General features: G+C 43.9%; 2 protein-coding genes across 9 annotated transcripts in view; both read right to left on the reverse strand.

The window, feature by feature from the left end:
* The window catches only part of LOC116722860 (melanophilin-like), a 29,362-nt gene extending 18,435 nt beyond the window's left edge, over window positions 1–10,927 (reverse strand). For 4 of the 6 annotated variants that reach the window (XM_032567217.1, XM_032567218.1, XM_032567214.1 and 1 more), the window contains exons 1-3: window positions 10,480–10,927; window positions 7,730–7,889; window positions 656–877 (exon numbers count right to left, since the gene is read on the reverse strand). In XM_032567217.1, coding sequence (XP_032423108.1) covers window positions 656–877; window positions 7,730–7,854 — 347 coding nt within the window. In that variant the 5' untranslated portion in view covers window positions 7,855–7,889; window positions 10,480–10,927. Of the gene's footprint in view, window positions 1–655; window positions 878–7,729; window positions 7,890–9,409 lie in introns of all 6 variants that reach the window. The other 2 variants (XM_032567216.1, XM_032567215.1) reach the window with 2 other exon arrangements.
* A 480-nt stretch (window positions 10,928–11,407) lies between these two features.
* LOC116722862 (melanophilin-like) lies at window positions 11,408–25,524 on the reverse strand. Of its 3 annotated transcripts, none has more exons than XM_032567222.1 (5): window positions 25,414–25,524; window positions 22,664–22,823; window positions 15,590–15,811; window positions 13,822–13,961; window positions 11,408–12,165 (listed from the first exon to the last, which is right to left on the reverse strand). In XM_032567222.1, exons 2-5 carry the CDS (start codon window positions 22,786–22,788, stop codon window positions 12,014–12,016), a joined length of 639 nt encoding a protein of 212 aa, XP_032423113.1. In that variant the 5' UTR covers window positions 22,789–22,823; window positions 25,414–25,524; the 3' UTR covers window positions 11,408–12,013. The 3 variants fall into 3 exon arrangements, with proteins under 3 accessions (XP_032423113.1, XP_032423115.1, XP_032423114.1); XM_032567224.1 differs by lacking the exon at window positions 25,414–25,524 and adding an exon at window positions 24,848–24,958; XM_032567223.1 differs by lacking the exon at window positions 25,414–25,524 and adding an exon at window positions 24,344–24,882.
* Window positions 25,525–25,962: the final 438 nt, after the last annotated feature.

Raw genomic sequence — 25,962 nt, forward strand, 5'->3', positions numbered from 1 at the left:
TACATAAGTTGTGCTAAATAGCTTAGCTAACTGAACTCAGCAAACAAAGCTAACTTTTAATCTTTAATTATTCCCTAGATTAGAAAATTAGTTTTTTAGCTTAAACATTAGCATGTTTTGGTAGCTCTATTACATTAGCTCTGGTTTCATCTCTTTGTAGACATTTGCTAACCATTCTTATTTTTGGCAGTTGTTATGATGTGTAACCATGGCAACAGTGCTAGCCAACAGCTGATGATGTCATCCAGGAAACGTGACGCTGTAACATCGTCTCACTGACTCTGATCGTACGTCATGATGCTCAGCCTGAGGCTAAAACATTAAAACATCTGATAAACGTCTCAGCACCAGATCATTTAGACTCACAGCTGTGCAGCAAACAAAGGTGAGAGGCATCATCCCGTAGAGAACAGCCGGAACCATAAAGACGGTTTGGGGAGACAGTAAATCATGGATGTTATATGAGCTGCAGAAATCTGCCTTAAAACGAAACTTGAGTTTGTTCTCGGTGATTTCTGCTTCACTGAGTCCAACTGAGAAACTTGAGAAACTTTGACAAATCAGAGTCAGAAAACTCAAGAATAACATCTGAACTGTTCCTGGTGTGATGACCTGAGGGGAACAGAAACGGATGGTTTCAGCTGGAGCGTTTTACCTGGCCAGGTGGCAGGGCTCACACAGCCAGCCCTGCTCCCTCCTGCTGAGGCGGCTGCAGGAACGGCAGACGTAAAGCTGGCAGTCCAAACACTGACGCTTGACGTTGACCAGGAACCTGAAGGGCTGAAGGCAGCGGATGCAGTAGGACTCGGCCAGGCTGCTCCGGCTCCCCAGCAGCTCCCGCTTGGTGTCTTCTTTCTCTATTTTACTCTTCAGTTCGCTGGAAAGCAACCAGACGAAACCAGAACCTTCAGCAACAAATCCTGATGTCTCCATGTTTTCAGTCAGAACTCAGTTTGCTTTTGTTGGGTTGTTTGGATTAGTCATCAGCAGTCAGTATCTAAATCACAGTTTGGACAACAGCCATACTGCAGTGGCTCAATCATGATCTGACTCCTTTTCATTAGTGAAATATCAACATTAAATAATTCAGTTTTCATCTGAACTTTGAAATACTTAATGTAAATAATGAAAAAATAAAACTAACAATAGATTTTTCTTAAAATTTTAGTTGGTATAAATGATTTAAACTCTCTTAAATTGTCTCTGCTTTGTGCAGTGTTTAGTTTGGACCCATGATTCTCTCCAGTGAGGCCGATCTCCCTGCTGCAGGTCAGATACTGAGTGCTCAGAACTGCCCCATAAAACCCCGGTGTGAAAAGTAGCTTGATCTCAGTGAGTTTATTCTACAGGACTAAGTCTAGCATGATGCTAAGCTACGCTAACAGTGTCCAGCACAAGTCAACCAGGGAAAACAAACATTTTCCCCAAACTGTTGAAGCAGTAACTCTTCCAGACTGCAGACATGAACTCAAAGTGAGTTTCCAAGCCGCTGATCGCAGCTTTTACAGCTAAATAAACACCCTGGACGACTGCAGCAGGCAGATTATCGTTTGACTTATTTTGCTAACAAATAAGAGTTGATGAAAAGCAGAAGATGACTTTTTCTGGGAAGAAGTGGGATTACGTTGTTTTCACTCCTTCACACAATCAATCAAGTTTACAGAGAAACTGCAGAGCAGAAAAAGTCCTGAAGCAAAGCTGAGAAAACGTGTAGAAAAGCCCGTTTATCTTTGCACCGTCCTGCAGCCGTTCTGGTGTTGGGATGACTTCACCGCCTCCAGCCGAATGTTTTCTGCTGCAGAGCTGAAAGTAAAGCGCCTGATTGGTGGAGAAGTTAAAGCCTCCCTCAGAGAGACGCTGGCTGCAGCGGAGGGGAAACTATTCAGATAACAAGCCCCAAATGTCCCGGCTGAAAAACAGGAATAAGAAACTATTCCTGAAGGAACGGGGGAGTTTTATTGCTTTTTGAAGGCTTTTGTTTGGACCATACTGGTTAAATTATGGCCCATATCACTGGGATCAGTGGGACATGGTTCATGATTCCTCAACCCATCGCGCACACAGCTGCTTTGGTTTAAACTCTGAATGATTTAAAAGTAAAATTAGCTGAACATTCTCAGTACTATTAAACTCCAAATCCCACAAATCTGGAGAGCAGGGTTCCCTTCCACGGCTTCAGAGCAGAAAGCAACGAAGCCACCAGGAAGAGATCAGGTTGAATCTGGTTTCAGCTCCAGATGTCGGGACAAAACGGCGTCTAGATGCTCTGCTGTTCATGTCATTTGTTTTAGAGAATTTTACTGACGGATGAAATAAAGTCACCGAGTGAAAACAGCAAAGCGAACAAACTCCAGTTAGCACTCAGATGGGTTTAGCCACCGCTAACTAAACAGCTAGCTACGCTAACCCCGAGCTACATATGTAGCTCTGGGCTAAACATTTAGCTTGAAGTTAAAGGTTAACTTAATATTTAACTTTAAACTAAATAGTTAATTGGAAACTGTGACATTAATGAATGAATGAAAAACTTGGTGAAAATATGACTTTTATAAATATAAACACGGCTGAATTTCTGCTGTTGGTTCAGTTTAATGGACCAGAACTGGACTGGAAAACAGTTGGGCTGATAACTCATATGTCAGAGGGTTTTTTGAATGATAAATTGTACCAAAAAGTTACATTTCTAGTTTTCTTTGGTGAAATAAAGATTTAACTTCTTGGTGTGTGAACTAGTTTCTGCTTTCAGGCGTTTGAACGCTGACCTGGCTCCATGTTTCTGCTGTTTGTGATTAACTGCAGTTTCTGCTCCACAGCGGACCTGAGGAATCTGGGATCAGCAGCCAGACGTTTTCTTTACTCTGCCTGACTGACAGTTTTACGTTTCCAGCTTCCAAACAAACTCAGGCTCTCAGAAACGGCTGGGTTCGCTGCAGCTTCTCCTGTTATCAGCATCACGGCAGATTTGATGGTTTCTTCCAGAAAAACAGGAATATTCTCCAACATCAGACCCGATTCTGATCCCACAAACTGAAACGGTTTTTATTTCATGGAAAGTTTAGTGTTCTTCATAAAAAAATAAAGCTGCTACAGTGTAATCGGTTTGTTATATTTTTATGACAAACACCATAAAAAATTGTTCTTCACCATTTTTATGGCGTTCCTCATAAACATGGCGAAGCAGTTCCTGTTTTATGTAAGTAAATGAATAAAGTTTCAACGCCGTGAGGAAATTATGGATATGAAACCAGAAATCATGGAGGTTCTGAAGATCCACCGTCTACATGTTTTATGAGCCTTAAGGCCACAGATTATTAAAATAAGAATCGTTTTCTGTTAGCATGGAGTCACGACAGAAGTGACTCCCTTCAGCTGACAGAGTTCAGGAGTTTCAGGTCAGATCACTGATCTGTGGTCATTAGCATGATGATGTTGATGATGATGAAGGAAATGTTAATGTTAAATGTTTCTGCAGTTAAAGTTGAATCTTATGAAACTCTAACAGGATTTTATCTGTAATAATTCCTCCTTAAAGCTCAGTTACGTTTCAGTCTGACAGAATCAGGTTTTAGATTTATTTCAGTTTTTCATTTTAGCTAATAATAAACTGAACCTGATGCTTGTTTTCTGATTCTTTAAACTAAAGTGAATAAATGTACTCACTGTCACTGTGGGCCGAGCAGAACCTGGTTGGTTTTGTTCAAAACAGAAAACAAAGGAAATGTTTTGTCTCCTGTTGCTTTTTTGTTTCTCTCGCCAAAGAAAAACAAAAATATTTCAAACTGTGAACCAACATATTTGGTTTTCATTGCTGAGGTTTGGACAGTTTTATGTGGAAACCACATGAAGATCAGAACCGGATCAGAACCGCAGAGGAAGAAACAGCAGCAGCTTCACAGGAACAAACATTCAGATGGAAGCAAATAACTTCAGCAGAGCGCTAGCCAGGAACGCTAACAAAATGGCCGACAGTGAGGTCCTCTGCTGGCCCCGCCCCTCTGTCTGTTTTGGGAGGTGAATCCTGGATCCAGAACAGTTCCAGAGGTCAGAGGTCACAGAAGTGAAGATGATAACATTAGCGAAGCCCTCAGTCGTCCGGCTATTTATTCATTCTTAAGGTTTAATATCTCTCAGCTTCAGGGTCGTCAGCTCTGCTAGGAAGGTTTTCCAGACAGTCAGGAGTTTGTTTAGGGGGATTTTTGTTCATTCGTCCTCATTTGGTGTCTCCCATTTTGGCACCGGCACAGCTGGCTGCTTGCAGACGCAGCTCCTGTCGTGTGTGTTAATCTGTGTATATTTGCTGTAACCGATTAAGGATCCGTGCTTAAAGAACCCATAGATCATCAGTTAAGCTTTCCACAATGGCTGGATGTGGTTCTGTCGCTGTTCTCTGCGTTCTTCTGCTACTTTTTCTACTCTTTGTTACGGAGAACCTCGCCGAACGGAGTAGCGGCATTGTTTACTCGCGTGAACAGCTGATTGCGCTGTGTAAGCCTCTGCTGCTGCCCGGAGACGGGCCTGTGGTCCCAGAGGAGCTACGGAGGAGACGCCGGGGCTGCAGGTCTGGAGCTAAACGGAGGGGGAAGAGGAGACGGCACAAACCAGCGGTACCGGCGATTATTGTGGGGAATGTGAGGTCTCTGGGGAATAAGACGGACTCAACACCCGGACGCCTTCATGATCATCACAGGTGACTTTAACCATGCCTCATTGGACAAAACTCTACACAACTTCCAGCAGTATGTTGACTGTCCCACCAGGGAAAACAAAATGCTGGATCTCCTGTATGCTAATGCCAAAGATGCATACAGCGCCACAGCCCTGCCCCCCCTTGGCAGGTCGGACCACATCTTGGTAAGGATGACTCCCAAGTATGTCCCTCGAGTGAGTAGGCAGCCTGTGCGCATCAGGACAGTGAGGAGGTGGACACAGGAGGCAGCTGAGGCACTGCAGGACTGCTTTGGGTCGACAGACTGGGATGTGCTCTGTGGGCCTCATGGGGAGGACATCGACAACATGTCTGACTGCATCACGGAATACATCAGATTCTGTGAGGACACTGTCATGCCAGCCCGGACCGTGCGCTGCTTCCCCAACAATAAACCCTGGATTACCAGCGACCTGAAGGCACTTCTAAACAAAAAGAAGATGGCTTTCAGGTCTGGAGATAAGGAGGAGCAGAGGAGAGTCCAGCGTGAACTCAGAGAGACACTGAGGACATGCAAGGACAACTACAGGAGGAAGCTTGAGTCCAAACTCGAGCAGAACAGTGTGAGAGATGTGTGGAAAGGAATGAAGCAAATCGCTGGGATGAAGGGGAAGGACACACAGACATCTGGGAGCCTGGATAGAGCAAACCAGTTCAACCAGTTTTTCAACAGGTTTAGCTCACCTCCTGCTACTCCCCTACCACCACCATCCCCCCACACATCCACACTGCCCCAAGTTGTTCAATCCACCTACCGGCATTCTCCTGCACACCACCTCTCCTTCAGCCCCCCATCCCCCCCTCCTCCCGCATCTCCACTGCAGACAACAACACCTACCCCCAGCTAACGGTGAATGTGATGAAGGTCATGGAGAGACTGGTCCTGGCTCAGCTGAGGCCTCAGGTGAGGACGTTTCTAGACCCACTGCAATTTGCCTACCAGCCCCACTTAGGAGTTGACGATGCCGTCATCTTCCTGCTGCAACGAGCACTGTCGCACCTGGATGGTGGAGGAGACACTGTGAGAATCACATTCTTTGATTTCTCCAGTGCCTTCAACACCATCCAGCCTCTGCTGCTGGGTGAGAAGCTGCGGAGGATGGGTGTCAACGACTCAGTGATCTCCTGGGTTACTGACTACTTGACAGGCAGGCCACAGTTTGTCCGTCTGGGCAGTGTCCTGTCTGATGTGGTGGTCAGTGATGTAGGAGCTCCACAGGGAACTGTGCTTTCTCCCTTTCTCTTCACCCTGTACACCACTGATTTCCAGTACAACTCTGAGTCATGTCACCTACAGAAGTTTTCTGATGACTCAGCGGTTGTCGGGTGTATAGGGGATGGAGGGGAGGGGGAGGACAGGACACTGGTGGACAGCTTTGTGGAGTGGTCTGAGCAGAATCACCTGAGGCTCAACATTAGTAAGACCAGAGAGATGGTGATTGACTTCAGAAGGAAGAAGACATCTTCACGGCCACTGAAGACCAAAGGGGAAGTGGTGGAGGAGGTGGAGGATTACAAATACCTGGGAGTTGTAATCGGCAACAGACTGGACTGGGCATCTAACACTGATGCTGTGTGCAGGAAGGGGATGAGCAGACTCTATTTTTTAAGGAAGCTGAGATCCTTCAATGTGTGCAGCAAGATGTTGGAGACCTTTTATCACAGTGTTGTTGCCGGCGCCATCTTCTTTGCTGCTGTGTGTTGGGGAAGCAGCATCAGAGCCAGCGACTCTAATAGACTGGACAAAATCATCAGGAAAGCTGGCTCTGTACTGGGACTAAGGCTGGAGTCCCTGGAAACTGTGGTGGAGAGGAGGACACTGAAGAAGGTTCTGTCTATTATGGACAATGAACAGCACCCTCTCCACCACATAGTGGACAGACAGCGGAGCACCTTCTCACATAGGCTGCTCCAGCTCCGCTGTCGTAGGGACAGATACAGGAAATCCTTCCTGCCACAGGCCATCTCACTGTACAATAAAAGCTAAATCATTGTTCTGCACTAATCAGTCCGATTTCGCACAACTGCACTGTGGCACACTTACTGTACATATATTTACATATACATATCTGCATGTTTTTTAAATCTTTGCAAGGACTGCTCTAAGTTGCTTTTTATATTAACAGCATTTCATATTTTTACAATTTATAGCATTTTATATTTTATATTTATTTTTTATTTTATCTACAACTACTACTCAGTGGTAGTTGTTATTGTGTCTTGTCTCTATGCTGTAACTGCGAAGTAATTTCCCTGCTGGGGTGAATAAAGTACTTCTATTCTATTCTATTCTATTCATATTAATGAGGTCAGACACTGATGTTGGACAGGAAGGCTTGGTTCAGGTTTCCGCTCTAATTCATTCTACACATGTTCACAAGTTGGAACAGGAAGTGAGCCGTCACCTTTTACCAACCCAAGACATGTTGGGTTGGTAAAAGGCTGAACTCCTGAACAACAGCCGAGCCCCAAGATCCTCCCTCCACCAAACTTTCCACTTCACACGATGAAGTCAGAGAAGTCGTGTTCTCCTCAAAGAGTTAAACTTCCTGCTGACAGGATAAATAATGTGATGCTAATCGACTCGTGTATTCCTGTCAACAGCTGCTGAAAACTAAATAACTAATTAAACTAAAATAATTAGCAGTGATGGAAACACGTCCACTAACCCGCTGATACATAGCTAATTTTATATTCAGCACACTTAGCTTCAACTAAAGTACATTTTTCCAGCGCTAATTTTCTTGGCTGTTTTGTTGAATAAAGTTTGGGATGAAGTTTTGATTATCGACTTAAGAATTTTTTTTATTATTCAGACGTTTATATTTACATTGTTTCTTTGATTCATTATGGAAGAATTTAGCGCTTTAGCATGAGCTTCAGCTAAATACCATGTTGTCATAACGCTTTAGTGTTAGCGTAGCTAATGTTTATGATTAGTGCTTTCGCATTAGCGCAGCTAGCTATTTAGCTAGTGGTTCCCACCACTGATCATTGACAAACAGAATTAATTTCTGAATTTACCCGAGCCGGTCCTCCTCCTTCCTCCGCAGGTCAAAGTCTCTCTGGACGACGTCCCACACGTGTCTGGCCTCTTCGTCCGTCAGTCTGGACAAATCCAGCTTCCTGCCCACAGCGGTGGTCGGCATGGCGGCGGAGAACAAAGATGGCCGACGGATGACACCTGGCAGACGACAGCAGGCCGAAAATGTTTCTTTGAGATTCAGTGAAGAAAACGGAGATTAAGTTATTATCACATATCTGTGGAAGAAATGAAAACTCAGAGAATTTAAACACCTAAAGGCTCAAATATCTGAATTTATCCACCAGATGGCCCTCAGCAGCTGGTTAAGAAGCAGACTTGAGGCAGGGAAACGGAGCAGAGCCACTGGGAGTTCATTCACCAACATTTAACAGACAACCTGTTTCACAGGCCGAAGGTCTCAGCAGCAACAACTCATTGTGGCTAATATGTAGCTAACAGCATATGGCTAACATGGAGTTAACAGTATGTGGCTAACATGGAGCTAACAGCATGCGGCTAACATGGAGCTAACAGCATGAGGTTAACATGGAGCTAACAACAGGTTTCTAACATGGAGCTAACAGTATGTGGCTAACATGGAGCTAACAGCATGTGGCTAACATGGAGCTAACAGCATGTTTCTAACATGGAGCTAACAGCATGTGGCTAACATGGAACTAACAGCATGTGGCTAACATGGAGCTAACAGCATGTGGCTAACATGGAGCTAACAGCATGTTTCTAACATGGAGCTAACAGCATGTGGCTAACATGGCGCTAACAGCATGTTTCTAACATAGAGCTAACGGCATGTGGCTAACATGGAGCTAACAGCATGTGGCTAACATGGAGTTAACAGCATGTGGCTAACATGGAGTTAACAGAATGTGGCTAACATGGAGCTAACAGCATGTGGCTAACATGGAGCTAACAGCATGTGGCTAACATGGCTGCTCCAGTTAACAAACCCACCAACAAATATACACAAACTTTGACAAAAACAACCAAATCATCACAATAATATATATTATCAAATACTGTTTATCTTTGAACACCTCTAAAAACACATTTGTATAAATATAAATCTAACATTAAACTTCTAAAGTGCATAGTTTATTGTTTTATTCCCTCCACAATGGTATCTTCGGGAACCTTTAAAAGGTGCTCAGGTCCCCGGGGAATCTTTTAGCGTGAACACCCAGCAGAGGAAGACAGAGTTTAGCCACATGTACACAAAGCCTGCAAACGTCTTTCAGTGCATTTCAAACAGACCCAATAAAAATCTATGATCCATTTGTTTGTTTCACAGGACAGCAGCAGTTCCTGCTGAGATGACACTGAATTAAACAATCAATCAAAAATTTCAATCTGTTTGTACTCGTTTCATTTATCGTTCAATACACATTTTAAATGTTCAGACCTTCATTCCAGGCTCTAAAACTGAACAGGAGAGGAAATCTGAGAAACAAACTGCAAATTTAAACAAGTTGGAAAATCTGGGCAACATTTTGAAACGTCACCAGATCAGATGAAACTGCATTTCACCGTTTCTAAACAAAAATATCAAGACTTTGAGTAACAGAAAGGAAAGACACCTGAGAGAACCTGGGAGGGGTCAAAGGTCATCTGTGAACCATCTGAAGTCCATCAGAAAGGAAAACATTTCATCAGCTGATCACCTGCAGCAGGTTCAGAGAGGAAGGTCAGAGGTCCTCCTCTGACTCTGCAGGCAGCAGGTCAAAGTTCAAAGGTCAAGACAATGAACCAGCACAGCTGACTGGAAAGGTTCTGTCAGAAACAAGATGGCTGCCAGACTGAGGCTAGCAGAGCAAAGACTTCTGGGACAATTTCCTCTGGAGAGACGAGACTTTGGACCAAGATGGAGGAAACCAGGCGCAGCAGAGCTGCAGTGAAGCACGGCGGTGGAGGTGTGATGGGTTGGGATCCGGGTCCAAACAGCAGCAGATCTGAACGACTGAAACAAAGAGATTCAAGGTGCTGCAATGGCCTAGTCAAAGTCCAGGCGTCTGCCTGACCGGTAATCTGAGCAGAACCTGAATGGACCAGCGCTCCTCCACCTGCAGCTGGAGGGTGTACTTACTTTCCTGTGGCGTCTCCATGTCCAGTTTGCAGGACTTTAATCAAATCTGGGTTATTTTGGCCTCAGAGGGAAACAGACTCACGTGGTTTTCTAATCTGACAGGATGAAGGCTCTCCTCCTCTTCCTCAGCAGGCAGAAAGCAGCAGGCATCCCATAATACTCCTGCTAGGCTCAGAAACCTCATCTGATTTCAGGTGGAGCTGCTGCGTGTTTACAGGTGGGAACATCCTGGCTTCTGATTGGTTAGCAGAGCAAACAGTTTATTATTTATTCAGTAAAAAGTTAAAACATGAAACATCAGGAGACGCTTCAAGTTTCAAACTGATGAAAGGATTCAAGTGTGGAGCCGAAATCCTGCAGGAAGCTCAGGAAGCTCACATGATCCACTAATGGAAAAACTGCTGCTGCTCCACCGACCGAGACGGATTAAAGTGAAGCCACTGAGACGGAGGAGACACGGAGGAGACACGGAGACACGGAGGAGACACGGAGACACGGAGGAGACACGGAGGAGACACGGAGGAGACACGGAGGAGACACGGAGGAGACATGGAGGAGACACGGAGACACGAAGGAGACACGGAGGAGACATGGAGGAGACACGGAGACACGAAGGAGACATGGAGGATCATTGTATTGCAGACTCACCTGGTTTCCTCCTGCTGCTCTGATCACATGTTGACAGAAACTCCTCTGGTCAGTAGAGGTCAGTGGAGGTCAGTAGAGGTCAGTGGAGGTCAGGCGGTGCGTCTCGCAGGACAGGAAGTGTTGCCAGGTGAGGTCGGCCGTCGTCTCGAGGCTTCTGTTGGCTCGGCGCCGTCAGTCTGGATTTAAACTCCGGGTCACATGACTGGACCCAAGCAGGCAGAGCTGGCTGCTGATTGGCTGCTGCTGACTGGGCCCTGATGGGGCCCGCTTCATCAGAACCGCTCAGAGAAACTTCAAACTGAGGATTCATTTCATCTGCTTCCAGCAGGGCCAGTTCGGCCCGGACCAGCCCAGTGGTGAGAGCCACCGGCTTCTCTAACCAACCGGCTCCGTTTGAGTTCATGCATGGGTTGGTCTGCTGCTGTGCATGCTGGGTAGAAACAGTTCAGGCACTGCTAACTGAAAAGCTAGGTGTGCTAGCCCTAAAGCACCAATCAGAAACATTAGTTCTGCTAACGATAAAATGCTAACCAGCATCATGTTTAGCAAAAGCTAATTCAAAAACACCAACTGCTACAACCGTAGAGCAAAAATTTAACTTTGACATTATAATTTACAGGTTCCAGAAAACCCTTAAATATTTAATTCAGGTTTATATCTGGTTCTCTGTTTGTCAACTAAATATTTAGTTTCAAGCTAAAAGTGTATTAGCAAGTTAAATATTTAGCATGATGCTAAATATTTGGCTCACTAACTGAATATTTAGTTTGGAGCTAAATATTTAGCTGAATAATTAGCTACGTATTTAGTTGGAAGTTAAATATTTGGTTTCAAGCTAAATTTTTAGCTCCAAACTAATTGCTTAGTTTAAAGCTAAATTTAATTTCTCGCTAAATACAGTATATACTGCCATATGCTGCCACCCCTGAAAAATCCTTGCCCCCCTCCTGCCACCCCATAGATATTTTTCTAGATCCGCCCCTGCTTAGCTACATAGACTAAGCTAACTGTTATTAGCTTTGGTGACATAACTGCTTATGCTAGGCTAAAGATCTTAGCTCATCTGTTCAAAGTGAAGAAAATAATTAAAACTTATATCTGTCCATATTGTTAAAAAATGCTATAGCTAAATAGAGAGGTGAAAAATGATTGGCTCATATAGATGAGCTAAAAGGCTAACAGTCCTCGTCTTAGCTCAACGAGCTAAACCACAAAATCTCTATCTGCTTTTAGCATTAGCTAGATGAGATGATTAAATAGTTCACCTGACCTTAATTAAATGTAATTTAGTTTTTCTGTTGTAGCTGGCTAAAAGGTTGTGAAAATAAGAAAACTTGGCAGAATTAGCTTCAACCTATAGCTAAAGCTATGCTAACAGTTCGAAGCAAGCAAGCAATATCATAGTTTAACAGAAAATAATTTAGGACATTTTTTTTTTTTTACAACTTTTGAGTTTTAAAATTAACATGAAATGAAGATTTTTGTGTTTTATGTTCTTAAGATCATGAAACAAATCCTCAAAGGATTAACAAAGTTAAACAAACAGCTTCATCTTAGACTTCAAACATGTTCTTTGCCACAGTAATATCTGTGATTCTGGTGTTTTTAAGAGCAAACAGGAAGTGCGAAGGCCACCAGTTGGTAGTTGAGGGCAGAAAGCCTGAGAGTCTGAGAGCTGAAGAGCAGCTGTGGTGAGACGGATGAGAAAAACAGGAAAAATGGAGATTAAATCCCTGTGTCACATCTGGCTTTTCCTGCTGAGTTACTGTTAGAAGACTGAATGTTTTAACCAACAGATGTGTGACAAATTAAAGGATGAAGCTAAAAGCAAAGTTGTTTAATTACAGTCTGACTCACTTCTAAAGTGATAAAATCTGTTGTGTGAAAATCATTTCTCCCAGTTTGCCCAGTTTGAATGAAGGAGGTTTGGTTGCATGAAACGATGCATTTATCCTTCCATGTTCCAACAATGAACCAAATATTTTATAAAAACAAAACAACCTTAATTCAACCCAAAAATTATTTTATTTTTTGTTCTTGCTAAAGAAATACAGATCTGTGCAAAACACAAAAATATCCAAACCAAACAAGTTAAATGGGAAAAATAATTCTCCATAAACCTAATAACTGTTTGTTGCGCCTGCAGCAGCTGATAAGTACAGAGTCTTTAACATAATTAACAAACATTTAAATTTGACAAAAAGTAAAAAGAGAAGAAAACGTTTAGGGGTGCAAATACTTTTTAGCAGCATTGAAAGTTTGTCAGCTTGAGTTCATTAACATTTATACTCAAAATAAAAGTCAAACGGCTTTGAAATCCTGACAATAATCCACAGTGTTTTGCATCGTTAACAAAACATTAGCGTTTCCTGCTAATGCTAAAGCACTACACCAACATGGTATTTAGTGGAAGCTAATGCTAACGCACTAAGTTCATGTTGATACCAAGATACATCTGAACATTTGCATACTTGTTTAATGAACAGTGGCTGTTCGTTTGTTGCCTTTTGCTCAATAAAGTTTCTTAGAAGAAAAAAAAGGATGAGGAGAGGAAAGGAAGCTTCATTCCCTTCAGAATAAGAGCATGAATTAAACATCTAAGAACAGTTGAGAACCAAAACTCCAACATGGATGTCAAACTTTGTTCATCTGATAGTTTATAAAACAGACAAATAAATTAGTGATTTAGAGTTTAGGGGAAGCTAAATGTGCAAAACGTTTTCAACGTTAGCAAAATACTAAAGCGCTAAATGAACAGTTAGCTACGCTATGAGCAGATTAGCAGAAATGTTCCCACCACTGATAATGCAGTTCACACATAAACCAGTGACAGACTGGTTTGGATCAGTGGGAGTTCGCTTCACATTTTTTCCGGCAGCTTCCTGACAGTTTGCAGCTGCTGACTCTCAGCGAAGCCGTTCATTTTCTGGGGATTTCTCCTGCTAAGCTCAAACAGACTTCCCTGACTCCACGTCCGAGCTTTCTGGCTGCGGCAGATTGAACTTTGGACCAGCAGCAACTCCTCAGGGCTTCCAGACGGAGAAGTGAAACAGATGGTAATTTGTTCACGTTTCCACTGAAGGCCGTCCTAACGCTCTGGTGGTTTTAAGTTTAGATTATTTCCCTCCTCATGCGGCCATCTTGGACCTGGCAGCCATTCAGCAGCCACACTGTTTAACCGCTGAGCAGGTTTAGTTAATCAGTGGGAGCTTAATCTTTTAGCTAAGTGTTTTTAGAGTCAAGTGGTGGTCACATGTTTACTCACTTCATGCAGATTTTGGAACAAAGATTTTAAGCTGATCTTTGGCTGTTTTCTGTAAACCAGATTAGTGGAGCTCTGACCTGTGGGGTCGCTCTGGGAGCGGCTGTGTTCCCCGCTCAGCCTCTTAAACAGAGATCGCATCACCTTGGCGCTGCCGAAGCGCTTGAATCGGGCCCGGACGTTCTCATGGTACCACTCCAACGTACCAATTTTCAGAACCCTGGAAGAAAAACCAGCTTTAGAAACACCAAATCAGAATTTCTGGAAGCTTCTGGAGGAGAAGTGGAGCCATGAACTGCTGGTGCAACATTTCAGAAAACAATAGCATGATGGTTTGCACATGGAGCTGGAAGGAACTAAAAGTATAAATTTTTATGGCTGCAGAGTGAGCCGAACGCGTTACGTAAGGAGTCTCTGTTCAAACGCAGAGCCAGGATGTCAATCATGTGCTTCATGTGCTTTTAAGTCATCCTGGAAAAACCAGGAACTGCTCAGGACAACTACACAGAAATGTCATAAAAACGCTGGATGTCAGCAGGAACCAGAAGAAATTCGTTACATTCAGGCAGTTATATCCTCCAACCTTCTGCACAAACTGTAAACAGAGAAATAATAAAGAATATTTTTGTATTCTTAAACATCCCAGTGTGTTTCTAAAATATGAATATTTAAAACAACAATAAACACCTAGCTGACTTTAGCGTCCACTAGCTTAAGCTGTTTAACTCATAGCTAGCTAAACTGAAAAGGCTAATTTAGATGATATTAGTATGGTTAAGCTCAATAAGTTGAAAAGAGGCTAATTGCTAATAGCAACTAGCTAATAGCTCATAATGCTAACCACATAAACCAAGTCATCTGCTGTTAGCAGCTAAACAAATTTCCTGAAAAAGCTAAGCTAAAATCTGATAGCATTAAGCTTAAATCCATAAGCTAAGTTGCTGCTATCATGTAAATGCTAACATTAAACTGTTGGTATTTAAAATCAGATTTAATTGTTGTTTTAATTTGTTATTGTTATGGTATTGTGTTAATGTGATTTTGTGTTTGTTTAATGCAGCTACAGATGGAAATTAGCATCTTGCTAAATCTGGTGTATTTGCAGAAATATTGTACATTAATTAATATTCACTGACCCTCAAATTCAATAAATTCAAGTTCAAAGACAGCTAAACTGTTTATCATAGCTAAGCTACATAAGTTGTGCTAAATAGCTTAGCTAACTGAACTCAGCAAACAAAGCTAACTTTTAATCTTTAATTATTCCCTAGATTAGAAAATTAGTTTTTTAGCTTAAACATTAGCATGTTTTGGTAGCTCTATTACATTAGCTCTGGTTTCATCTCTTTGTAGACATTTGCTAACCATTCTTATTTTTGGCAGTTGTTATGATGTGTAACCATGGCAACAGTGCTAGCCAACAGCTGATGATGTCATCCAGGAAACGTGACGCTGTAACATCGTCTCACTGACTCTGATCGTACGTCATGATGCTCAGCCTGAGGCTAAAACATTAAAACATCTGATAAACGTCTCAGCACCAGATCATTTAGACTCACAGCTGTGCAGCAAACAAAGGTGAGAGGCATCATCCCGTAGAGAACAGCCGGAACCATAAAGACGGTTTGGGGAGACAGTAAATCATGGATGTTATATGAGCTGCAGAAATCTGCCTTAAAACGAAACTTGAGTTTGTTCTCGGTGATTTCTGCTTCACTGAGTCCAACTGAGAAACTTGAGAAACTTTGACAAATCAGAGTCAGAAAACTCAAGAATAACATCTGAACTGTTCCTGGTGTGATGACCTGAGGGGAACAGAAACGGATGGTTTCAGCTGGAGCGTTTTACCTGGCCAGGTGGCAGGGCTCACACAGCCAGCCCTGCTCCCTCCTGCTGAGGCGGCTGCAGGAACGGCAGACGTAAAGCTGGCAGTCCAAACACTGACGCTTGACGTTGACCAGGAACCTGAAGGGCTGAAGGCAGCGGATGCAGTAGGACTCGGCCAGGCTGCTCCGGCTCCCCAGCAGCTCCCGCTTGGTGTCTTCTTTCTCTATTTTACTCTTCAGTTCGCTGGAAAGCAACCAGACGAAACCAGAACCTTCAGCAACAAATCCTGATGTCTCCATGTTTTCAGTCAGAACTCAGTTTGCTTTTGTTGGGTTGTTTGGATTAGTCATCAGCAGTCAGTATCTAAATCACAGTTTGGACAACAGCCATACTGCAGTGGCTCAATCATGATCTGACTCCTTTTCATTAGTGAAATATCAACATTAAATAATTCAGTTTTCATCTGAACTTTGAAATACTTAATGTAAATAATGAAAAAATAAAACTAACAATAGATTTTTCTTAAAATTTTAGTTGGTATAAATGATTTAAACTCTCTTAAATTGTCTCTGCTTTGTGCAGTGTTTAGTTTGGACCCATGATTCTCTCCAGTGAGGCCGATCTCCCTGCTGCAGGTCAGATACTGAGTGCTCAGAACTGCCCCATAAAACCCCGGTGTGAAAAGTAGCTTGATCTCAGTGAGTTTATTCTACAGGACTAAGTCTAGCATGATGCTAAGCTACGCTAACAGTGTCCAGCACAAGTCAACCAGGGAAAACAAACATTTTCCCCAAACTGTTGAAGCAGTAACTCTTCCAGACTGCAGACATGAACTCAAAGTGAGTTTCCAAGCCGCTGATCGCAGCTTTTACAGCTAAATAAACACCCTGGACGACTGCAGCAGGCAGATTATCGTTTGACTTATTTTGCTAACAAATAAGAGTTGATGAAAAGCAGAAGATGACTTTTTCTGGGAAGAAGTGGGATTACGTTGTTTTCACTCCTTCACACAATCAATCAAGTTTACAGAGAAACTGCAGAGCAGAAAAAGTCCTGAAGCAAAGCTGAGAAAACGTGTAGAAAAGCCCGTTTATCTTTGCACCGTCCTGCAGCCGTTCTGGTGTTGGGATGACTTCACCGCCTCCAGCCGAATGTTTTCTGCTGCAGAGCTGAAAGTAAAGCGCCTGATTGGTGGAGAAGTTAAAGCCTCCCTCAGAGAGACGCTGGCTGCAGCGGAGGGGAAACTATTCAGATAACAAGCCCCAAATGTCCCGGCTGAAAAACAGGAATAAGAAACTATTCCTGAAGGAACGGGGGAGTTTTATTGCTTTTTGAAGGCTTTTGTTTGGACCATACTGGTTAAATTATGGCCCATATCACTGGGATCAGTGGGACATGGTTCATGATTCCTCAACCCATCGCGCACACAGCTGCTTTGGTTTAAACTCTGAATGATTTAAAAGTAAAATTAGCTGAACATTCTCAGTACTATTAAACTCCAAATCCCACAAATCTGGAGAGCAGGGTTCCCTTCCACGGCTTCAGAGCAGAAAGCAACGAAGCCACCAGGAAGAGATCAGGTTGAATCTGGTTTCAGCTCCAGATGTCGGGACAAAACGGCGTCTAGATGCTCTGCTGTTCATGTCATTTGTTTTAGAGAATTTTACTGACGGATGAAATAAAGTCACCGAGTGAAAACAGCAAAGCGAACAAACTCCAGTTAGCACTCAGATGGGTTTAGCCACCGCTAACTAAACAGCTAGCTACGCTAACCCCGAGCTACATATGTAGCTCTGGGCTAAACATTTAGCTTGAAGTTAAAGGTTAACTTAATATTTAACTTTAAACTAAATAGTTAATTGGAAACTGTGACATTAATGAATGAATGAAAAACTTGGTGAAAATATGACTTTTATAAATATAAACACGGCTGAATTTCTGCTGTTGGTTCAGTTTAATGGACCAGAACTGGACTGGAAAACAGTTGGGCTGATAACTCATATGTCAGAGGGTTTTTTGAATGATAAATTGTACCAAAAAGTTACATTTCTAGTTTTCTTTGGTGAAATAAAGATTTAACTTCTTGGTGTGTGAACTAGTTTCTGCTTTCAGGCGTTTGAACGCTGACCTGGCTCCATGTTTCTGCTGTTTGTGATTAACTGCAGTTTCTGCTCCACAGCGGACCTGAGGAATCTGGGATCAGCAGCCAGACGTTTTCTTTACTCTGCCTGACTGACAGTTTTACGTTTCCAGCTTCCAAACAAACTCAGGCTCTCAGAAACGGCTGGGTTCGCTGCAGCTTCTCCTGTTATCAGCATCACGGCAGATTTGATGGTTTCTTCCAGAAAAACAGGAATATTCTCCAACATCAGACCCGATTCTGATCCCACAAACTGAAACGGTTTTTATTTCATGGAAAGTTTAGTGTTCTTCATAAAAAAATAAAGCTGCTACAGTGTAATCGGTTTGTTATATTTTTATGACAAACACCATAAAAAATTGTTCTTCACCATTTTTATGGCGTTCCTCATAAACATGGCGAAGCAGTTCCTGTTTTATGTAAGTAAATGAATAAAGTTTCAACGCCGTGAGGAAATTATGGATATGAAACCAGAAATCATGGAGGTTCTGAAGATCCACCGTCTACATGTTTTATGAGCCTTAAGGCCACAGATTATTAAAATAAGAATCGTTTTCTGTTAGCATGGAGTCACGACAGAAGTGACTCCCTTCAGCTGACAGAGTTCAGGAGTTTCAGGTCAGATCACTGATCTGTGGTCATTAGCATGATGATGTTGATGATGATGAAGGAAATGTTAATGTTAAATGTTTCTGCAGTTAAAGTTGAATCTTATGAAACTCTAACAGGATTTTATCTGTAATAATTCCTCCTTAAAGCTCAGTTACGTTTCAGTCTGACAGAATCAGGTTTTAGATTTATTTCAGTTTTTCATTTTAGCTAATAATAAACTGAACCTGATGCTTGTTTTCTGATTCTTTAAACTAAAGTGAATAAATGTACTCACTGTCACTGTGGGCCGAGCAGAACCTGGTTGGTTTTGTTCAAAACAGAAAACAAAGGAAATGTTTTGTCTCCTGTTGCTTTTTTGTTTCTCTCGCCAAAGAAAAACAAAAATATTTCAAACTGTGAACCAACATATTTGGTTTTCATTGCTGAGGTTTGGACAGTTTTATGTGGAAACCACATGAAGATCAGAACCGGATCAGAACCGCAGAGGAAGAAACAGCAGCAGCTTCACAGGAACAAACATTCAGATGGAAGCAAATAACTTCAGCAGAGCGCTAGCCAGGAACGCTAACAAAATGGCCGACAGTGAGGTCCTCTGCTGGCCCCGCCCCTCTGTCTGTTTTGGGAGGTGAATCCTGGATCCAGAACAGTTCCAGAGGTCAGAGGTCACAGAAGTGAAGATGATAACATTAGCGAAGCCCTCAGTCGTCCGGCTATTTATTCATTCTTAAGGTTTAATATCTCTCAGCTTCAGGGTCGTCAGCTCTGCTAGGAAGGTTTTCCAGACAGTCAGGAGTTTGTTTAGGGGGATTTTTGTTCATTCGTCCTCATTTGGTGTCTCCCATTTTGGCACCGGCACAGCTGGCTGCTTGCAGACGCAGCTCCTGTCGTGTGTGTTAATCTGTGTATATTTGCTGTAACCGATTAAGGATCCGTGCTTAAAGAACCCATAGATCATCAGTTAAGCTTTCCACAATGGCTGGATGTGGTTCTGTCGCTGTTCTCTGCGTTCTTCTGCTACTTTTTCTACTCTTTGTTACGGAGAACCTCGCCGAACGGAGTAGCGGCATTGTTTACTCGCGTGAACAGCTGATTGCGCTGTGTAAGCCTCTGCTGCTGCCCGGAGACGGGCCTGTGGTCCCAGAGGAGCTACGGAGGAGACGCCGGGGCTGCAGGTCTGGAGCTAAACGGAGGGGGAAGAGGAGACGGCACAAACCAGCGGTACCGGCGATTATTGTGGGGAATGTGAGGTCTCTGGGGAATAAGACGGACTCAACACCCGGACGCCTTCATGATCATCACAGGTGACTTTAACCATGCCTCATTGGACAAAACTCTACACAACTTCCAGCAGTATGTTGACTGTCCCACCAGGGAAAACAAAATGCTGGATCTCCTGTATGCTAATGCCAAAGATGCATACAGCGCCACAGCCCTGCCCCCCCTTGGCAGGTCGGACCACATCTTGGTAAGGATGACTCCCAAGTATGTCCCTCGAGTGAGTAGGCAGCCTGTGCGCATCAGGACAGTGAGGAGGTGGACACAGGAGGCAGCTGAGGCACTGCAGGACTGCTTTGGGTCGACAGACTGGGATGTGCTCTGTGGGCCTCATGGGGAGGACATCGACAACATGTCTGACTGCATCACGGAATACATCAGATTCTGTGAGGACACTGTCATGCCAGCCCGGACCGTGCGCTGCTTCCCCAACAATAAACCCTGGATTACCAGCGACCTGAAGGCACTTCTAAACAAAAAGAAGATGGCTTTCAGGTCTGGAGATAAGGAGGAGCAGAGGAGAGTCCAGCGTGAACTCAGAGAGACACTGAGGACATGCAAGGACAACTACAGGAGGAAGCTTGAGTCCAAACTCGAGCAGAACAGTGTGAGAGATGTGTGGAAAGGAATGAAGCAAATCGCTGGGATGAAGGGGAAGGACACACAGACATCTGGGAGCCTGGATAGAGCAAACCAGTTCAACCAGTTTTTCAACAGGTTTAGCTCACCTCCTGCTACTCCCCTACCACCACCATCCCCCCACACATCCACACTGCCCCAAGTTGTTCAATCCACCTACCGGCATTCTCCTGCACACCACCTCTCCTTCAGCCCCCCATCCCCCCCTCCTCCCGCATCTCCACTGCAGACAACAACACCTACCCCCAGCTAACGGTGAATGTGATGAAGGTCATGGAGAGACTGGTCCTGGCTCAGCTGAGGCCTCAGGTGAGGACGTTTCTAGACCCACTGCAATTTGCCTACCAGCCCCACTTAGGAGTTGACGATGCCGTCATCTTCCTGCTGCAACGAGCACTGTCGCACCTGGATGGTGGAGGAGACACTGTGAGAATCACATTCTTTGATTTCTCCAGTGCCTTCAACACCATCCAGCCTCTGCTGCTGGGTGAGAAGCTGCGGAGGATGGGTGTCAACGACTCAGTGATCTCCTGGGTTACTGACTACTTGACAGGCAGGCCACAGTTTGTCCGTCTGGGCAGTGTCCTGTCTGATGTGGTGGTCAGTGATGTAGGAGCTCCACAGGGAACTGTGCTTTCTCCCTTTCTCTTCACCCTGTACACCACTGATTTCCAGTACAACTCTGAGTCATGTCACCTACAGAAGTTTTCTGATGACTCAGCGGTTGTCGGGTGTATAGGGGATGGAGGGGAGGGGGAGGACAGGACACTGGTGGACAGCTTTGTGGAGTGGTCTGAGCAGAATCACCTGAGGCTCAACATTAGTAAGACCAGAGAGATGGTGATTGACTTCAGAAGGAAGAAGACATCTTCACGGCCACTGAAGACCAAAGGGGAAGTGGTGGAGGAGGTGGAGGATTACAAATACCTGGGAGTTGTAATCGGCAACAGACTGGACTGGGCATCTAACACTGATGCTGTGTGCAGGAAGGGGATGAGCAGACTCTATTTTTTAAGGAAGCTGAGATCCTTCAATGTGTGCAGCAAGATGTTGGAGACCTTTTATCACAGTGTTGTTGCCGGCGCCATCTTCTTTGCTGCTGTGTGTTGGGGAAGCAGCATCAGAGCCAGCGACTCTAATAGACTGGACAAAATCATCAGGAAAGCTGGCTCTGTACTGGGACTAAGGCTGGAGTCCCTGGAAACTGTGGTGGAGAGGAGGACACTGAAGAAGGTTCTGTCTATTATGGACAATGAACAGCACCCTCTCCACCACATAGTGGACAGACAGCGGAGCACCTTCTCACATAGGCTGCTCCAGCTCCGCTGTCGTAGGGACAGATACAGGAAATCCTTCCTGCCACAGGCCATCTCACTGTACAATAAAAGCTAAATCATTGTTCTGCACTAATCAGTCCGATTTCGCACAACTGCACTGTGGCACACTTACTGTACATATATTTACATATACATATCTGCATGTTTTTTAAATCTTTGCAAGGACTGCTCTAAGTTGCTTTTTATATTAACAGCATTTCATATTTTTACAATTTATAGCATTTTATATTTTATATTTATTTTTTATTTTATCTACAACTACTACTCAGTGGTAGTTGTTATTGTGTCTTGTCTCTATGCTGTAACTGCGAAGTAATTTCCCTGCTGGGGTGAATAAAGTACTTCTATTCTATTCTATTCTATTCATATTAATGAGGTCAGACACTGATGTTGGACAGGAAGGCTTGGTTCAGGTTTCCGCTCTAATTCATTCTACACATGTTCACAAGTTGGAACAGGAAGTGAGCCGTCACCTTTTACCAACCCAAGACATGTTGGGTTGGTAAAAGGCTGAACTCCTGAACAACAGCCGAGCCCCAAGATCCTCCCTCCACCAAACTTTCCACTTCACACGATGAAGTCAGAGAAGTCGTGTTCTCCTCAAAGAGTTAAACTTCCTGCTGACAGGATAAATAATGTGATGCTAATCGACTCGTGTATTCCTGTCAACAGCTGCTGAAAACTAAATAACTAATTAAACTAAAATAATTAGCAGTGATGGAAACACGTCCACTAACCCGCTGATACATAGCTAATTTTATATTCAGCACACTTAGCTTCAACTAAAGTACATTTTTCCAGCGCTAATTTTCTTGGCTGTTTTGTTGAATAAAGTTTGGGATGAAGTTTTGATTATCGACTTAAGAATTTTTTTTATTATTCAGACGTTTATATTTACATTGTTTCTTTGATTCATTATGGAAGAATTTAGCGCTTTAGCATGAGCTTCAGCTAAATACCATGTTGTCATAACGCTTTAGTGTTAGCGTAGCTAATGTTTATGATTAGTGCTTTCGCATTAGCGCAGCTAGCTATTTAGCTAGTGGTTCCCACCACTGATCATTGACAAACAGAATTAATTTCTGAATTTACCCGAGCCGGTCCTCCTCCTTCCTCCGCAGGTCAAAGTCTCTCTGGACGACGTCCCACACGTGTCTGGCCTCTTCGTCCGTCAGTCTGGACAAATCCAGCTTCCTGCCCACAGCGGTGGTCGGCATGGCGGCGGAGAACAAAGATGGCCGACGGATGACACCTGGCAGACGACAGCAGGCCGAAAATGTTTCTTTGAGATTCAGTGAAGAAAACGGAGATTAAGTTATTATCACATATCTGTGGAAGAAATGAAAACTCAGAGAATTTAAACACCTAAAGGCTCAAATATCTGAATTTATCCACCAGATGGCCCTCAGCAGCTGGTTAAGAAGCAGACTTGAGGCAGGGAAACGGAGCAGAGCCACTGGGAGTTCATTCACCAACATTTAACAGACAACCTGTTTCACAGGCCGAAGGTCTCAGCAGCAACAACTCATTGTGGCTAATATGTAGCTAACAGCATATGGCTAACATGGAGTTAACAGTATGTGGCTAACATGGAGCTAACAGCATGCGGCTAACATGGAGCTAACAGCATGAGGTTAACATGGAGCTAACAACAGGTTTCTAACATGGAGCTAACAGTATGTGGCTAACATGGAGCTAACAGCATGTGGCTAACATGGAGCTAACAGCATGTTTCTAACATGGAGCTAACAGCATGTGGCTAACATGGAACTAACAGCATGTGGCTAACATGGAGCTAACAGCATGTGGCTAACATGGAGCTAACAGCATGTTTCTAACATGGAGCTAACAGCATGTGGCTAACATGGCGCTAACAGCATGTTTCTAACATAGAGCTAACGGCATGTGGCTAACATGGAGCTAACAGCATGTGGCTAACATGGAGTTAACAGCATGTGGCTAACATGGAGTTAACAGAATGTGGCTAACATGGAGCTAACAGCATGTGGCTAACATGGAGCTAACAGCATGTGGCTAACATGGCTGCTCCAGTTAACAAACCCACCAACAAATATACACAAACTTTGACAAAAACAACCAAATCATCACAATAATATATATTATCAAATACTGTTTATCTTTGAACACCTCTAAAAACACATTTGTATAAATATAAATCTAACATTAAACTTCTAAAGTGCATAGTTTATTGTTTTATTCCCTCCACAATGGTATCTTCGGGAACCTTTAAAAGGTGCTCAGGTCCCCGGGGAATCTTTTAGCGTGAACACCCAGCAGAGGAAGACAGAGTTTAGCCACATGTACACAAAGCCTGCAAACGTCTTTCAGTGCATTTCAAACAGACCCAATAAAAATCTATGATCCATTTGTTTGTTTCACAGGACAGCAGCAGTTCCTGCTGAGATGACACTGAATTAAACAATCAATCAAAAATTTCAATCTGTTTGTACTCGTTTCATTTATCGTTCAATACACATTTTAAATGTTCAGACCTTCATTCCAGGCTCTAAAACTGAACAGGAGAGGAAATCTGAGAAACAAACTGCAAATTTAAACAAGTTGGAAAATCTGGGCAACATTTTGAAACGTCACCAGATCAGATGAAACTGCATTTCACCGTTTCTAAACAAAAATATCAAGACTTTGAGTAACAGAAAGGAAAGACACCTGAGAGAACCTGGGAGGGGTCAAAGGTCATCTGTGAACCATCTGAAGTCCATCAGAAAGGAAAACATTTCATCAGCTGATCACCTGCAGCAGGTTCAGAGAGGAAGGTCAGAGGTCCTCCTCTGACTCTGCAGGCAGCAGGTCAAAGTTCAAAGGTCAAGACAATGAACCAGCACAGCTGACTGGAAAGGTTCTGTCAGAAACAAGATGGCTGCCAGACTGAGGCTAGCAGAGCAAAGACTTCTGGGACAATTTCCTCTGGAGAGACGAGACTTTGGACCAAGATGGAGGAAACCAGGCGCAGCAGAGCTGCAGTGAAGCACGGCGGTGGAGGTGTGATGGGTTGGGATCCGGGTCCAAACAGCAGCAGATCTGAACGACTGAAACAAAGAGATTCAAGGTGCTGCAATGGCCTAGTCAAAGTCCAGGCGTCTGCCTGACCGGTAATCTGAGCAGAACCTGAATGGACCAGCGCTCCTCCACCTGCAGCTGGAGGGTGTACTTACTTTCCTGTGGCGTCTCCATGTCCAGTTTGCAGGACTTTAATCAAATCTGGGTTATTTTGGCCTCAGAGGGAAACAGACTCACGTGGTTTTCTAATCTGACAGGATGAAGGCTCTCCTCCTCTTCCTCAGCAGGCAGAAAGCAGCAGGCATCCCATAATACTCCTGCTAGGCTCAGAAACCTCATCTGATTTCAGGTGGAGCTGCTGCGTGTTTACAGGTGGGAACATCCTGGCTTCTGATTGGTTAGCAGAGCAAACAGTTTATTATTTATTCAGTAAAAAGTTAAAACATGAAACATCAGGAGACGCTTCAAGTTTCAAACTGATGAAAGGATTCAAGTGTGGAGCCGAAATCCTGCAGGAAGCTCAGGAAGCTCACATGATCCACTAATGGAAAAACTGCTGCTGCTCCACCGACCGAGACGGATTAAAGTGAAGCCACTGAGACGGAGGAGACACGGAGGAGACACGGAGACACGGAGGAGACACGGAGACACGGAGGAGACACGGAGGAGACACGGAGGAGACACGGAGGAGACACGGAGGAGACATGGAGGAGACACGGAGACACGAAGGAGACACGGAGGAGACATGGAGGAGACACGGAGACACGAAGGAGACATGGAGGATCATTGTATTGCAGACTCACCTGGTTTCCTCCTGCTGCTCTGATCACATGTTGACAGAAACTCCTCTGGTCAGTAGAGGTCAGTGGAGGTCAGTAGAGGTCAGTGGAGGTCAGGCGGTGCGTCTCGCAGGACAGGAAGTGTTGCCAGGTGAGGTCGGCCGTCGTCTCGAGGCTTCTGTTGGCTCGGCGCCGTCAGTCTGGATTTAAACTCCGGGTCACATGACTGGACCCAAGCAGGCAGAGCTGGCTGCTGATTGGCTGCTGCTGACTGGGCCCTGATGGGGCCCGCTTCATCAGAACCGCTCAGAGAAACTTCAAACTGAGGATTCATTTCATCTGATTTCTGTTCTGATTCTGCTGGAAATTAAACGATTTGCTGCAAAAATCAGATGGAAGCTGGAGCAGAACGACGGAAACCTTTGAAATATTCATGGGGTAAAAATTGCAGCTGCACCGATTGCAGATTTCTGGTCGATACCAATAATTTTGTCTGCAATTTTTCTAAATGTAACAAGAAAGTTGCTGATTTGTTAGCAATGGAGCGGCTACTACCTTTTCTGGGGAAGGTCC

The sequence above is a fragment of the Xiphophorus hellerii genome, chromosome 7 (assembly GCF_003331165.1).
Source record: "Xiphophorus hellerii strain 12219 chromosome 7, Xiphophorus_hellerii-4.1, whole genome shotgun sequence".
Taxonomy (NCBI): Eukaryota; Metazoa; Chordata; class Actinopteri; order Cyprinodontiformes; family Poeciliidae; genus Xiphophorus; species Xiphophorus hellerii.